The 15,803-nt window shown below is 44.4% G+C and overlaps 1 protein-coding gene across 1 annotated transcript in view; it reads right to left on the bottom strand.

Moving 5' to 3' along the window:
• LOC142245878 (dynein axonemal heavy chain 11-like) overlaps positions 1-15,803 on the bottom strand; it is a 519,159-nt gene that overhangs the window by 436,233 nt on the left and 67,123 nt on the right. The window contains exons 12-14 of the mRNA XM_075318873.1: positions 9,420-9,578; positions 9,210-9,332; positions 6,117-6,239 (exon numbers count right to left, since the gene is read on the bottom strand). Of these exons, the coding sequence (XP_075174988.1) occupies positions 6,117-6,239; positions 9,210-9,332; positions 9,420-9,578 (405 nt within the window). The remainder of the gene's footprint in view (positions 1-6,116; positions 6,240-9,209; positions 9,333-9,419; positions 9,579-15,803) is intronic.

Here is a 15,803-nt window from a genome sequence, read left to right on the forward strand (position 1 = left end):
TCTGTGGGCATCATGTGTGAGAGGTGGTGTGAGGGTATCATATGGTGCATGTGGGAAACAAACCCCAGTGGCCCTTGTACAGATACAAAAGCTACTTTTGGTGTAGGCGGGGTGCATTCCGGCCGAAGCGCTATTGAGTCATCTGCCAAAATATGATGATAAAAATATGACAATGCAAGACTAGACAGAAATGGTTTGGAGCGTCATTAAAATATGCAACTTGGTCCCAGAGTTGTGTTTGGAGATAGTGTTGAGTGCTCTAGAGTGTGTTGCTAGATGGACAGTAATGGTACGACCCAAGGCTGAGAGGGACACCCCAGAAAAAGTATTTGCCTTGTTGAAAGGCGTTTATGGCGGGCTTACCAAAGTGACCCAACGGTGAAGCCTCTTTGTAACTGGCGGCAGCAAGAAGATGAATACTTTAATGAAATACTCCAATGCTTTACAGGAGACATTGACTGAAGTACAACAGCGAGAACCAGAGGCCATGGGAGCTTTCTGGGAGATGGACTGGCTGTTGCAAGATCAGTTCACATAAGGTCAAGTCAACAAGTTCTTACAGGACAAGTTGCAAGAGATGACCTGGACGATGGATGACCTTGGACATATGAGCTAGGGTGGGAGCACTCTACCAACAAGGGGCTATTAAGCACAAGTCCTGATTTCAACTATATCTGAATGCTGTTGTGTTGGGGCACTCTGTGGGCATCATGTGTGAGAGGAGGTGTGAGGGTATCATATGGTGTATGTGGGAAGAAATTATGCAGAGAAATTTACTGTTTGAGAGTCATACTGAGTGGGGATCCACAATTCAAATGCAAAAAGGGTGGTAATCCGGGCGCTGTACAGATTCAACCACACCGACCAGGAAGTTTAACACTTTAATCGCACAACGCCTTTTCGGGAGGCCCAGATTACCGCCCTTTTTGCATTTGAATTGTGGCTCTAATCAGCTCCCAGGTAGAGAGCGGGTGGCCAGTGCAGCAGATCTGGGAACCAGTAAGCCGACAGAGGGGGGTAGGTTTCCAACGGAGTGGAGGACTGCGGCAGTGAGGACCTCAGGCTGAATTTTTCCCCCTGTGGTGAATCCTTTATACGCGCGCCACAGTGTTGTGACTGCCAGCACAACAATACAAGGTGAGTGCTATCGTTACTGCCTTTCTTTTTTCTTATTTCTTTGCATACTGAGTGGGGAGGCAACTTAATGTGTCGGGACCAAGAGAGTGGGATCGTAGTGGGTGGGAACACAAAAGGTCTTCAGTAGGGGAACTTGTATGTACTGCTTGCCTCTTCACTGTCTTTAAATGTTGGCAGATATTGTCTATGCGTAACGAACTTGGCTGACCCTACCAAATAATTGGGGTTTTTTTGGAGGAGGAATTCAGACTTTTTCTATGAAGCCCCATGATTTCTATATATGACCTTACCTCTACATACAGCACTAATCTTTCAATAATTTTATTCTGTGAGTACTAAAGATTCGGGTAAAAAAAAAATTGCTTTCAAATATACCATTTGGTTCCTTGAAGAAAGCAGAGACATTACTTTAATGATCTACAAACCCAGGAAACTTAAACAAAACCAAGACACTGTCGCTCATTCCAGCACAAAACTACTAAAGTTCTCTTTAATACAAGCAAGTCTGGACTTTGCCAAAGTCAACAAGATACCCCCTACTGATGTAAACGAAACTGAAATTAGGGTTGTATTGAATTGCTGATGACAGAGGTCCATTTTGAGTGTTCTGGGACCTATGAATAGTGTCGTGTTGAAGAGAGACATTGTGCACTAAAAAAGGAAAACTGCAAAACAAGTGAAAAATGCTAAATGCTTAAAAACCACACTCATTTGTTGAAAGCAGCTCCTCACAATGGAACTGATGGCTGTATTCAGCTCCAAACCATCAGCCCAGCAACTTTGCTCTGATTCTTGATTCTTTATTCAAACCAAACAGGAGCAGAAGCAGTTGGACATACTTAAGCAATAAGGCACCACAGGCAAGCACTTTCCCATAAGTGTCCCTGCACTTTATGCATGTTGTCAAGCGTCACAGCTGGGTCTGAGCGCCTTCATAAAATTACCATATTTTTACGAAGGCTCCAGACACAGTTACTTTTATTTCCTTAAAAAAAAGCAAACTTTTCTTTTATATATTGTTCAGCAGTATGCTCCAAAATTACAGAGCCTAAAGTCGTTCTCTACCAAATAGTTTCAAATATATAACCAGAGTAGTGGCTTATTAATCATATTTATTTACTTTGGGACTGAAGGGCAAACAAAATTTTGCAAATGCTGCTAAGTCTCGATTTGATATTATGTCTAGGCTTATTGTTGCCAACTTTACAGAACAAACTGATTGTATTTTCTGTAGATTGTAATTCACAGTCATGTGATATAAACATATAGTCACACAAAAGGGACTAAACATAAATCTTAAAAAGTGTCAGCTCGTGTGATCATCGCTTTATCTGCAGTATCTCCTGCTCTGATACACTGGATAGACACATCCAACAGAACATTGCAAGAGTTGATAGACAATTGCATTCATTTCTAGCACCAGAGATGAAAAGAGTTACAGGAAATGGAGGAGAGTCTTTGTTTCTTTACAGGAAGTAAGGGAGGATCTTTGTCTCTTTACAGGACGTATAGGAGGGTCTTTGTCTCTTTACAGCAAATATAGGAGGGTCTTTGTCTCTTTACAGGAAGTAGGGGAGAGTCTTCGTCTCTTTACAGGAAGTAAGGGAGTGTCTTTGTCTCTTTACAGGAAGTAAGGGAGTGTCTTTGTCTCTTTACAGGAAGTAGGGGAGAGTCTTTGTCTCTTCTATTTACAGGAAGTAAGGGATTGACTTTGGCTCATTATAGGAAGTAAAGGATTGTCTGTCTCTTTACAGAAAGTAAAGGAGTGTCTGTCTCTTTACTGGAAGTAGGGAAGTGACTTTGTGTCTTTACAGGAAGTAGGGGAGTGTCTTTGTCTTTTTACAGGAAGTAAGGGAGTGTCTTTGTCTCTTTACCAGAAGTAGGGGAGCATATATGTCTCTTTACAGGAAGTAGGGTAGAGTCTTTGTCTCTTCTATTTACAGGAAGTAAGGGATTGACTTTGACTCTTTACAGAAAGTAAGGGATTGTCTTTCTCTTTACAGGAAGTAAGAGAGTGTCTGTCTCTTTACTGGAAGTAGGGGAGGGTCTTTTTCTCCTGACAGGAAGTAAGGGTGTGTCGTTGTCTCTTTACAGGAAGTAAGAGAGGTCTTTCTCTCTTTACGGGAAGTAAGGGTGTGTATTTTTCTCTTTACAGGAAGTAGGGGAGTTTCTATTTCTCTTCACAGGAAGTAAGGGTGTGTCTTTGTCTCTTTACAGGAAGTAAAAGAGTGTCTTTGTCTCTCTACTGGAAGTAGGGGAAGGTTTTTGCTTCTTTACAGGAAATAGGGGAGGGTCTTTGTCTCTTTACAGGAAGTAAGGGAGTGTCTTTGTCTTTTTACAGGAAGTAAGAGAGTGTCTGTCTCTTTACCTGAAGTAGGGCAGAGTCTTTGTCTCTTCTATTTACAGGAAGTAAGGGATTGACTTTGGCTCTTTACAGGAAGTAAAGGATTGTCTGTCACTTTACAGGAAGTAAGGGAGTGTCTGTCTCTTTCCTGGAAGAAGGGGAGTGTCTTTGTCTCTTTACAGGAAGTAGGGGAGGGTCTTTGTCGCTTTACAAAAAGTAGAGGAGGGTCTTTGTCTCTTTACAGGAAGTAAGGGAGTGTATTTGTCTCATTACAGGAAGTAGGGGAGGGTCTTTTTCTCTTTACAGGAAGTAAGGGAGTGTCTTTGTCTCATTACAGGAAGTAGGGGAGGGTCTTTGTCTCTTTACAGGAAGTAAGGGGGTGTCTTTGTATCTTTACAGGAAGTAGGGGAGGGTCTTTGTCTCTTTACAGGAAGTAAGGGAGTGTCTTTGTATTTTTACAGGAAGTAAGGGAGTGTCTGTCTCTTTACCTGAAGTAGGGGAGTGTCTTTGTCTCTTTACAGTAAGTAGGGCAGAGTCTTTGTCTCTTCTATTTACAGGAAGTAAGGGATTGACTTTGGCTCTTTAAAGGAAGTAAGGGATTGTCTGTCTCTTTACAGGAAGTAAGGGAGTGTCTGTCTCTTTCCTGGAAGTAGGGGAGTGTCTTTGTCTCTTTACAGGAAGTAGTGGACGGTCTTTGTCTCTTTACAGGCATTGGGGAGGGTCTTTGTTTCTTTACAGAAAGTAGTGGAGGGTCTTTGTCTCTTTACAGGAAGTAAGGGAGTGTCTTTGTCTCTTTACAGGAAGTAGGGGAGGGTCTTTGTCTCTTTACAGGAAGTAAGGGAGTGTCTTTGTCTCTTTACAGGAAGTAGGGGAGGGTCTTTGTCTCTTTACAGGAAGTAAGGGTGTGTCTTTGTCTTTTTACAGGAAGTAAGGGAGTGTCTGTCTCTTTACCTGAAGTAGGGGAGTGTCTTTGTCTCTTTACAGGAAGTAGGGCAGAGTCTTTGTCTCTTCTATTTACAGAAAATAAGGGATTTTTAGCTCTTTACAGGAAGTAAGGGGGTGTCTGTCTCTTTCCTGAAAGTAAGGGAGTGTCTTTGTCTCTTCACAGGAAGTAGGGGAGGGTCTTTGTCTCTTTACAGGAAGTAGGGGAGGGTCTTTGTCGCTTTACAAAAAGTAGAGGAGGGTCTTTGTCTCTTTACAGGAAGTAAGGGAGTGTATTTGTCTCATTACAGGAAGTAGGGGAGGGTCTTTTTCTCTTTACAGGAAGTAAGGGAGTGTCTTTGTCTCATTACAGGAAGTAGGGGAGGGTCTTTGTCTCTTTACAGGAAGTAAGGGGGTGTCTTTGTATCTTTACAGGAAGTAGGGGAGGGTCTTTGTCTCTTTACAGGAAGTAAGGGAGTGTCTTTGTATTTTTACAGGAAGTAAGGGAGTGTCTGTCTCTTTACCTGAAGTAGGGGAGTGTCTTTGTCTCTCTACAGTAAGTAGGGCAGAGTCTTTGTCTCTTCTATTTACAGGAAGTAAGGGATTGACTTTGGCTCTTTAAAGGAAGTAAGGGATTGTCTGTCTCTTTACAGGAAGTAAGGGAGTGTCTGTCTCTTTCCTGGAAGTAGGGGAGTGTCTTTGTCTCTTTACAGGAAGTAGTGGACGGTCTTTGTCTCTTTACAGGCATTGGGGAGGGTCTTTGTTTCTTTACAGAAAGTAGTGGAGGGTCTTTGTCTCTTTACAGGAAGTAAGGGAGTGTCTTTGTCTCTTTACAGGAAGTAGGGGAGGGTCTTTGTCTCTTTACAGGAAGTAAGGGAGTGTCTTTGTCTCTTTACAGGAAGTAGGGGAGGGTCTTTGTCTCTTTACAGGAAGTAAGGGTGTGTCTTTGTCTTTTTACAGGAAGTAAGGGAGTGTCTGTCTCTTTACCTGAAGTAGGGGAGTGTCTTTGTCTCTTTACAGGAAGTAGGGCAGAGTCTTTGTCTCTTCTATTTACAGAAAATAAGGGATTTTTAGCTCTTTACAGGAAGTAAGGGGGTGTCTGTCTCTTTCCTGAAAGTAAGGGAGTGTCTTTGTCTCTTCACAGGAAGTAGGGGAGGGTCTTTGTTTCTTTACAGGAAGTAGGGGAGGGTCTTTGTCTCTTTACAGAAAGTAGGGGAGAGTGTTTGTCTCTTTACAGGAAGTAGGGTAGGAACTTTGTCTGTTTGATCTTATTCTCCTATCTGTCAAATTGCATAAAGACATAACAGAGATATGATTTTAATTCACGACAGGTACACATTGGATGGTGGCAGGAGCAATATACTCTGAAATAAGGGAAAGAAAGTTCCAGCTCCTATAGTGCTGACAGAATGCTGATGAAGGAACCTATCCACTCAAAAGGAGTGGATGTCAGGTACAGTATATGAGAAATGGAGTAGTTCAATGGGTATATGCACACGTGCTGTTACTCTGCCTAGATTTCTATTTAATGTGAATTTTGTTCAGAATGTTGGAGATTGTGGTGCTGGGATCGAAGAACTACTTGAACTGTGAGTCCTTTCGAGTTTGCTGATCTCAATTATTATATAAGCGTCAAAGTTTAGGGTGAACCGCATTATAAATATTTTATTTTCAAGTTTGCATAAAAAGAATATGGAAAGTATATCAGATTCACCTGATTGTCTTCAAGCGTCTCTATCAGGTTCTCATCTGATTTTAGTAGCGGTGTTCCAGTTGCCAGATGCTTCTCATAAGAAAACTGCATTGTACTCCAAGTATGGTTCATCTCCACAAGAACCTGAACAATAAATATTTGAGAATAAAAATTTTATCAGTTCAGACACTACAAAATATCAACAGAGCTTTGTATTGGAGTCTCTATGTTATTGAAGTGTAGCGCCCCTGAAACCATCAGAGTGCTACAAGGTTCTGCATCCCCCACAAGGATGCAGGGCCTACCCCCTTAGGGACCCAGAACCCCAGTGCCGGTACCAACAAAAACGCAGGTAATCCCAGTTTTCCCCAACAATCCCCCATACAATGGTACCCAGCTAGGGTGGGACCAATGGATGGCTGCCTAGGGGTGGAGCCAATCCAGTCCACTAGTTGACCAGTTGGGAGGGGCGGACTGAGGAGAGTCAGGACACAGGAAGACTGTAGTCAGTACAGAGTACAGTGTAGAGTGTGTAGAGTGAGGGAGTTGACAGTCATCGGTTGGGTGGAAAGGAGAGAGTTGACAGAGGAGACAGTCTGTCGCGGGTTAACGGTGACCTGGTACCCAGTAGAAGTGGTTGCCGGTGGAGTACTCCCGGAATTACGCACCGACGGGGTACAGGACCCTAGGACAGGAAAGAGCTTCAGGCCAAGGGGACCATCAAGGACCTTGCTGACCCTAAAGAATCCGAAGACTCAGTAGCAACGGGAGAACCGGGGACAGGACCAGAGACTCCAACCCCACAGGGTTCACGCTATCATCAGGCGGACAGAAGTGGACAAACCACAGAACGGGGACCCCCAATTGTTCCATACCACGGGGACCCACTTACCAGAGACAGGTGCAGGGGAACAAGGTTCCAGAGAACCAAACTGGCACTGGGACGAAGGGGACCTGGAGGCGAAACCAGCTGGCATCAGGCAACCGGTCAACAACTACCAGCAGTGAGTAAACCAGTTGCACTGAACACCTGTGTGGACTACCTTCTTCCGGGTCCCACTGCACCATACACCTTCTGGGGCAAAACCCTACTTACGGAGGGTCTACCATTCTAGCTGCCAATACCACCAGCCCCAGTAGAGACAGTGGCTCCCTACACTTAGCCGCAACACCGCAAGTGGCGTCACATGTGAACATTATCTTATTTTTCCCTGTAAATATCCCATTACAAAAAGGGCCCAGTGCACGGAATCGGGTAACGGCCACCACCGTCACTTCCCCAAAACCTGTACTGCCCGGAACCGAGTACCCCATATCCCTGGGTGCTACAGAAGCCACCTATAAATATAGCTCCAGAGATCAGTACTTAAGTTATATATTGTAATATAGAACAAGTGGAAATTAGATTTTTTTTCCTGCTCGATTTTTTCAGCTTTAGACCATGATCACACGTTTAATATTTGTTCAGTATTTTACATCAGTATTTGTAAGTCAAAAGGAAAAAGTTTAATAGAAACATGGACACCACTTCTGTATTTTTTACCCACTCCTGGTTTTGGCTACAAATACTGATGTGAAATACTAACCAAATACTGAACATGTGAACATGGCCTTACTTACTTACTTACTTACCAGTGAGATCCGCTCTACCTGCACCTCAAGAGTTAATCTAGGACTTTTTGGAGACGCTAAGAAACCCACAATTTGCAGCAAAATGAGCCAATGTTTTCATATGGGAAAAAGTTTCGGGATTAGGAATTGCAGTGCTCCAGTCATTGGAGCAAATTTAATAATTGGGTTATGCTGTTTTATTGTTGTTGGAGGTTTTTTTATACTGATTTCTAAAAGGTAAACAATTGTGCAGGAAAATACTTTTAAAAAATTTTGTAAATTGGGCAAAATATTCACTTTTTGTGTAATGTTTGACAAAGGTATTTTGTATGGGAAAAAATCGTGGAATTTAGAATTACACTGCTTGGATTACATTTATGAAGGAGAAAACTGTTGCCCAAAAATGTTACAAATTATGCAAATAAAAGTTGTAAAAAGTTCCAAATTTTAATTTTTTTTTGTACTCACTAAAGTTGAAAGCGGCTGTGGTTTATCTGTATGGGATGCACAGAACAACTTCCGGATGGAATTCTTTAAGACTACTTGTACAAATTTTGGCACAAATCTGCACCAGTTCACAGTAGATATGTGGCACGGTCGTCTCCCTGCTGTTTTAAGACTAGTGACAGCCTAGGACTGGAGACCCCACTCCATCTAGACTGCTCATTTAAAATGAGGTTTCCTTTCCTTTGGCATCTTATGAGTTAATTTCAGTTTTGTTGCCAGGAGATCTGAGCAGGGCAGGTCAGCTGTTGCTGCTTTGGGCCCATGCAGCTTAAATACTGGAGCCTTCCCAGCAGACTCTGCTGCTGTTAGAATCATTTCTACTCTGGCCAGCCTGGTGGAAGGATCTGCTGAGGTTTCCTCCTGTGCCCATCCACCTGCTACAATTGAGTCCGTCTGCTATGGTGAAGTTTGGTGTTTTGTATCCTTCTGTTTTTTCACCCGTCTTTCCTTTCCCTCCGTGTTTATTAGTGTAGTGGCGAGCCTAGTGTACTTGTCGGCCTACTCACTAGAGAAGGTGAGTTTTTTTGCCAGCTGAGGGACCCAGATATCCTACTCGTTGATCGGTTGAAAGATCCTGTGTAGGGATGCTAGGGAGTTCAGGGGTCAGCTTGAGGTGAGTTCACTCACCCTCACCCCTCTCCCTAGCGGCAGGGACATCTGTTGTATCGTGACCCCAGTGTTTCCCCCTTTTTGTGGTGTTTTTTGGTAGTGCATCAGATGCCTGTTGGTCTGATCACGGGTGTCACGTGTTATATACGGACATAGTCTACTCCATGCGTGACAATATGATTTTAATTTTCTGACTTTAGGACTGTCCAAAATGCACCAACAGTATTAGGAGGCACACACCTTTTTTCATTAGGCACAGTTTAATCCAACGATCTTTTTTTCAGAATGCTATATGGAACGCCATTCTTAATACATATGGAGCAACATCTCAAACTTATAATGTTTATTGTGGAACCATTACATGGATACACTTAATAGAAGACTCACCTTTTCTATTGCCATCTCCTTCACTGCCTTGTCCACAATGTTCTTCACCTCATCCTCCACTTTATGTAGTTGCAAGGCCAGAAGATCCCCAAGGACGGTCTCTTCATTCATGATAAACCTCACCTTGAAAATGAAACACATAACATCGAGTCACTAGGTGGCAGATTTATCATATCTGTAAAGGAACATGAAGAACTGATCAACACAAACCCCCGTCTTGCTCATTAGCTGCAACCAGTGTCTCTTCCGGACAGCGGGGTTCTGCAGCTCGTTTACCGCTCTCAGAGAGGTTATTAGATTTTTGACAGTGGACTCCAAGCCTAAATAAACATCCCATGTTCTTATCTCTTTATCAAGGGTCTTCATTTCCTAAAAACGAAAAGAGCTACATAAATATACAGTACAGTAAACATTGGTAAGCATTGGAACTTGGTTAAGTGAATATTGCAATATGCATACATAAGGAATATTCCAGAATAGGACTCAGACAATGAAATCACATGGCTGAAGACTGAGACCTCACTGTGGATGTTTTTGAGAATATCTAATATCCTTCAATTTTGTACATATTGTCTAATGTAATGCCATTTTCTTTTGTATCAACAGAAGTATCCTTCCCCAAGGTGTTTCCAAACCAAACAGTTTTTGAGATAAATGGCATTAGATATCAAATAAACATGAGAATAGATATACATTAGATGGATGCCATGAGAGATGACTTCTCTTGGACTCTTGTCAGCCATTCATTCACTATAGTCATCCATGTTTATAAACTTAAAAATTTCACATGTACATTTTTTACTGGATGGTTGTGATAGAAACATCTCAGGATGCCATTCAAGGTCATATATCTGTCACGGGTGACTAGGGGACACATGGGGAGCCCTGCGCTCACCCTCACCCCGGAGGTACCCTTAATGGTATTGAGGTCCGGGCCCCCAACCTGGCCCTGTATTCTACAAGGCCCTGACCTAATACCCCTGCTCTCCCAACCCCGGGGTGGGCAGGGTAAGTAATAATAAACCTCCCACAAGACAAAGACAAGGGATTAAAACGGAAAATCACACACACCGCAAATATCCACAGAGGGAAAACAAAAAAACACCAGATGGGATAAACCAAAGGGGAGGGAGAAAGTGACACCAAGGAATTTTCATACAGCGCAGACAACAAATCGCTGGTCACCAAGCAGGAGATAGCCACAGATGTCGGGATATCGCAACAGTGCGTCGCTGCAGGAGGGGAGAGACAGGAGCACAGCATTAAGGGGGTGTTACACGCAGCGATATTGCTAGCGATATCGCTGATGAAATCACCCGCCCCCATTGTTTGTGTGTCACGGGCAAATCGCTGCCCGTGGCGCACAATATCGTTAGGAGCCGTCACACAGACTTACCTGCCTAGCGACATCGCTGTTGCCGGCGAACCACCTCCTTTCTAAGGGGGGCTGTTCATGCGGCGTCACAGCGGCGTCACTAAGCGGCCACCCAATAGAAGCGGAGGGGCGGAGATGAGCGGGGCGTAACATCCCGCCCACCTCCTTCCTTCCGCATTGCCGGCGGCCGCAGATAAGCTGCAGTTCGTCGTTCCCGAGGTGTCACATGTAGAGATGTGTGCTGTCTCGGGAAGAGACGAACAACCTGCGTGCTCAACAATCGATTTTTTTAAAAAGAAACGACATGTCAACGATAGACGATTTGCAGTGTATATTAATTGATTGTTAATGGCTGCTCGGTTTTTGAGAAGCCACAAGTCACTTATTAATAGGCATCTAATCTAAACTAAATTTCCAATAATCTACTTCAAAGACACAGCTGTGTCTCAACCATGTGGTCGACCACGACGTGAGACCATGGTCAAAAGATATTCCTGACCAGTACATGGCTCTCTTGATAGACATTTCTGGGCAAGGAAGTGTTTTCTTCTCGACATTCATAATGATTCCCTTGATGGGTAAGACCATTTCAAGCCACAGATCATTCATCAATGGTGTGGATAACCAATGTGACATCTGTTGATGCTCAATTAATGAGTATTGAACAATAAACAAACAGTATTACCTGTATAATCTGCAACTTCTGTAACCCTCCGCCATGTAATTACGAGAATCAGTGCTCTCAGGATATACAGTATTAACACCAATAGCACATTCTATTCATCACCTGAACCTAAAAAGCTACAAATAATTACCATCTAATTAGTTCAAGGATGCTATAAGTGGATCTTTTCACTTAATTGTTAAGTGGCACTTCTTTGAAACACTCTTTATAAAGACTGAAGTGTCACAAGAAATTATATAGTTTCCCTTTAAAGAGAGAATTTTCAACATCTTCATACTTGAACTTTAGTTTTCTCATAGACACAAAGTCCTATAGTGATGGAATTGATGAATGTTTAATGATTAATTCTCGGAAAGAATGAGAGGTGTACAAAGAAATTTGCAGCAAGAAACTTTTATATTTGTTCATATCATTGGAACAAATCTCTGTAATACAAATGCCTTTTGTACATGAAATCTACATATTGTGATAGGATCTGTCATGTGTCACAGTCAAAATTCACAATTAGTATAATGAACTTACTACCAACTATTGCTGTCAGTCAATCCGAATGTCAGATTGTCGCACTGAATTGGCTCCTATGAATTGCACACCATACGCAGTGGGAACTGGTAGAATAGATGACTTAGTTCATATAGCTGCTACCTGTCAGAGACGTTGGGATGTGCTGAGCCTTATAATTAACCGGTGGCATAACCTGAAGCTCCAGCAACGGAATGAAAATTCTATAAAAGGGTCTCCACCTGCTATGTGCTATTTATTATACTGGTGCGTGTCTTCTTATGTGGAAAGGATGCTATTCTCCATCCGGCACCAGAACCCATTTACAACTGTTACCTCTGCACCCCGTCCATTATGAAAATTAGCAAAGGCATGCATAGCCTCTATTCACACCACTTTGGGGTATGCAGTAGCAATTTTTCTTTTCTAAAAAATATTCTAGAAAATAAATGTATGCAATCACTTGCCAACTGTAACGCCAGAGTGCCTGCAGGGATGCTGACATACTATCCGCCACTGTGCGCTCTCCCGCCTCTCTGTGGTCATCCATGTGCACTCCTGCTGCCTCCGGCCAGCGCAGCATTTCCTGGAAGTTCCTCAGCCTACGGCTGAGAGGAACTAGGTGCTTAAGGCATCCTCCCCTAAGGGAAGGTGCCTGAGAAATATATTTAGTTTAATCAGTTTATTGTCTGCTTGCTAGCTATATGTCAGAACTTGTGTATCCTGTCCCCACTAAGTGTAGCTATGCCCTAATTACCACACCTGTCAGTATCTGCTATAATCTGTGTACCTGCCTGCACCAGCCTTCCTGTCTGCATCAAACATCCCTACTGCACCTGAGTGCACTAGAGTCTGTACCTGTCCATGCTGTCTGTACCTGTGACCATCCCTGCCCTGGGGGTCAGCTTCCATAGTCCCGTACACTGCCCTGGGAGTGGCAAATGGCGTCTAGCCCATCCTCACCATCAGAGGCTCTGGTGAATACCCTGTAGGCACTTAGTTAAGTCCCTCCCACGTCTGGGTAAGCCTGGGTCCCCCCTGTGATCCATCGGGTTTACTCCCGCTCACCACAACTGTGGCGAGCGTAACACCAATAGCAATATACACATCCACATTGGTTATCATAAAAAAAATTGTGTAAATAGGTTTCGAGAATGCAACGGCACAGAAGAAGACAACTCAAGGTGCCTTGTGCGCACAGTGCACATTTGTTATAATAAATAAACAAGTGAAAAATGTTCAAAATCAGTGATCCAATCCAAAGGTGTGTAAAAAAAAAATATGGTACCAATAAAAATGTCACTTTGTCCTGCAAAGAATGCGGCCCCCCAAATTATTTTTTTCCTCTGTGCGGCCCATACACCCAGCCGAGTTTGAGACCCCTGCTGTAGAGCATCAGTGAGGTTACGCAGCCACATGCTGTAGAGCATCAGTGAGGTTACTACAGCTGCCGCGGTCATAACGAGATCTGAAGAAGCGAGGGCGCATGCGCCGCCCTCAGGCACAAGACTAGGTAATGCGGGCTTCAGAAACATGGCGTCTGAGATAAGCGCTATGCGCAGGCGCCAACTCCGACGCCATGTTACTGAATATAAAAATTTACATAGAGCCAGAGAGAAGGAGGAACAGGCAGCAGGGGGATGTATAACCCGCCCGGATATTATCAGCAAAGGTGCAACTGTCAGTCAAAAACATGATGAATTTTTAAACTTCACAAACTTGGATTTCACAGCCTAAACATCCGAGCTGCCCACTAATGGTATGTACAGACTGTGCCTGATAGTGCCAGTACTGCACTGGCTTCACCTTATATTCCAAAATGCTGATGTTTGGTTCCCTTTAAAAGGATACAGTTGTGCCTTAAGAAAAAATCTATGGCTATATCACAGTCTAACGTTTATAACATGTTTCTGTTTCAAACTAATGTATAATTGTGTAAATATGGTGTAAAAAAAAAGCCTAAAGCTGACCATGGGCTGGTGATAACTCTCTATTGAGAGGTAATTTAGATGTCATGTGGCCGTGACACCCTGGCCGGGCCAGGTAGTCACAGATAGGGCCCCGCCCCGCATTACACCTGTCCCTCACAAGGTAACACACAGCCGACCTTATACACCCTAGTCACCTCCCTCAGGGCTGATGGACACACCAGGGGGCGGAACCAGGCGGTTGGAAGACGCCCACCAAGGAGTCCTGATAGCCTGAGGCAGGAAAAGGCAGTTGAGTCGAGTTGTAGAGTTCAAGGAGAGTGGAGGCCAGGCCTGTGACAGGGCCTGAGGCAAACTGACAAGTGCCAGGGTTGGAGCCCTGGTACCTTTGACTAGGAGGCAGACGGTAGTCTCTGTCTGCAGGAGCCGGGAAGACGGCTCGGTGGAACCGAGGTGGAGTGGGGCAGGGTGGTGTCCCGCTGGTACCGACCCGGGGAACCGACTCGGAAATCGGAGCACAAAGGGGGGTACTCAGACCCTGAAGCTAGGTCCAGAAACTACTGGGGACTAGTTAATTAACTGATTGAGGCCAGGACTCTAAGTCCTGCCCCACCCAAAGTCCTGAAAGAAGACAACAGCCCACCGAGGGGGATAAAAGGCCACCGCCACGGCTCAGAGATCCCACGGGCCAGTGTCTGCGGGCAAGGGCTCCCTAGGCCGTCACAAGCAGGGAGCGGACTCCTGAAGTTGCAGACTCAGGTAGTCCAACGTTCACGAAGGTGCGGGAGAAAGACAGAGACCACCAGCTGGGTGGGGGACCAGAACGCAGCCGGCTGCAGGCACCGACCACGATCGCTGCACAACATCTCCCCCGGGTGCCCCGTCACAGAAGCGGTGGTGTCTAACCTCACCACACACCGTGGGTGGCGTCACGAACTATAATACGGCCCAGCAGTACATATACGTTCAACATAATCTTTTCATTTGGAGTGTCCGCAGGACCCCCGGGTCCGGGGACCCTCGAGCTACCACTCCTTGAAAGCCTGGACCCGAGCGGCAGCGGCGGCTGCTGGCCACGGGGGCGGCACATAGCGATGCATGATTAGAGGAGAATCAACTTCCTTCAGATATATACCATATTTTCCGGATTATAAGACGCACTCTTTTTCCCACAAACTGGTGGTAAAATGGGGGTGCATCTTACCAGAGTGGCGGTGGTGAAGTGGGGTCACAGGACGCAGGGTTAGCGATACCGAGGGCTCGGAGGAAGGGGTGTCACTGCAGTGGAGCAGCTCAGGAGGGTCACGAGATGCGGTGGGCACCATTGATCTGACAGTGGGCTGTGGGCTCCATTGAATTGCCCACAGTTGACGCAATGGACTTCAAGAAAATGGCTGCGGCGTCCTATCTGCGCAAGGGCCGCCTCCATGGCCATTTTGTTGAGGTTAATCTCGTCAACAGTGGGCAATTTAATGGAGCCTGCAGTCGACCAGCAGATCAATGGTGCGTGCTGCTTCAACACCCAGTATCGCTGTCCCTCCATCCACTGACCCTCCTGAGCGGCAACACCCCCTCCTCCGAGCCCGTAGCATCGCCGACCATGCCTCCTGTGACCTTTCTGAGCCACTCCACCACTGCTGCTCCTTATTGTTGAGATATTATAAGATGCACTAGAATTATAAGACGGACTCTCATTTTAACATTAAAAAAAAAGTTTCCTATTTTCCTCCTCTAAATTTGTGGTGCGTCTTATAATCTGGTGCGTCTTATAAACTGAAATATACGGTAAATGCTATTTTTGCTTTTAGAGCTGAAAAACAGAATAGCATTGGACAGATACATTTCTCGCAACGCCAACACAAAATTGCTTTAACATTTTAGTGCAATGTGATCTAATATGTGTCAAAAAATTAAGGTAGGAGAAGTTTGAAACTAAACAGCTGACTTTACAATAGAAATACTTAATTACTGAGCATAAAAAAAAGTTTTATTTTTTGGTGACCGTACGTTCTTAAAAGAATAAAGATAACTTATAAACATTATGGAGATCAAATGTTATTTTCATCCGAGACATTTATGGCATATCCATAGAATATTCCTTTAAT

Source organism: Anomaloglossus baeobatrachus, chromosome 7 (genome assembly GCF_048569485.1).
Source record: "Anomaloglossus baeobatrachus isolate aAnoBae1 chromosome 7, aAnoBae1.hap1, whole genome shotgun sequence".
Taxonomy (NCBI): Eukaryota; Metazoa; Chordata; class Amphibia; order Anura; family Aromobatidae; genus Anomaloglossus; species Anomaloglossus baeobatrachus.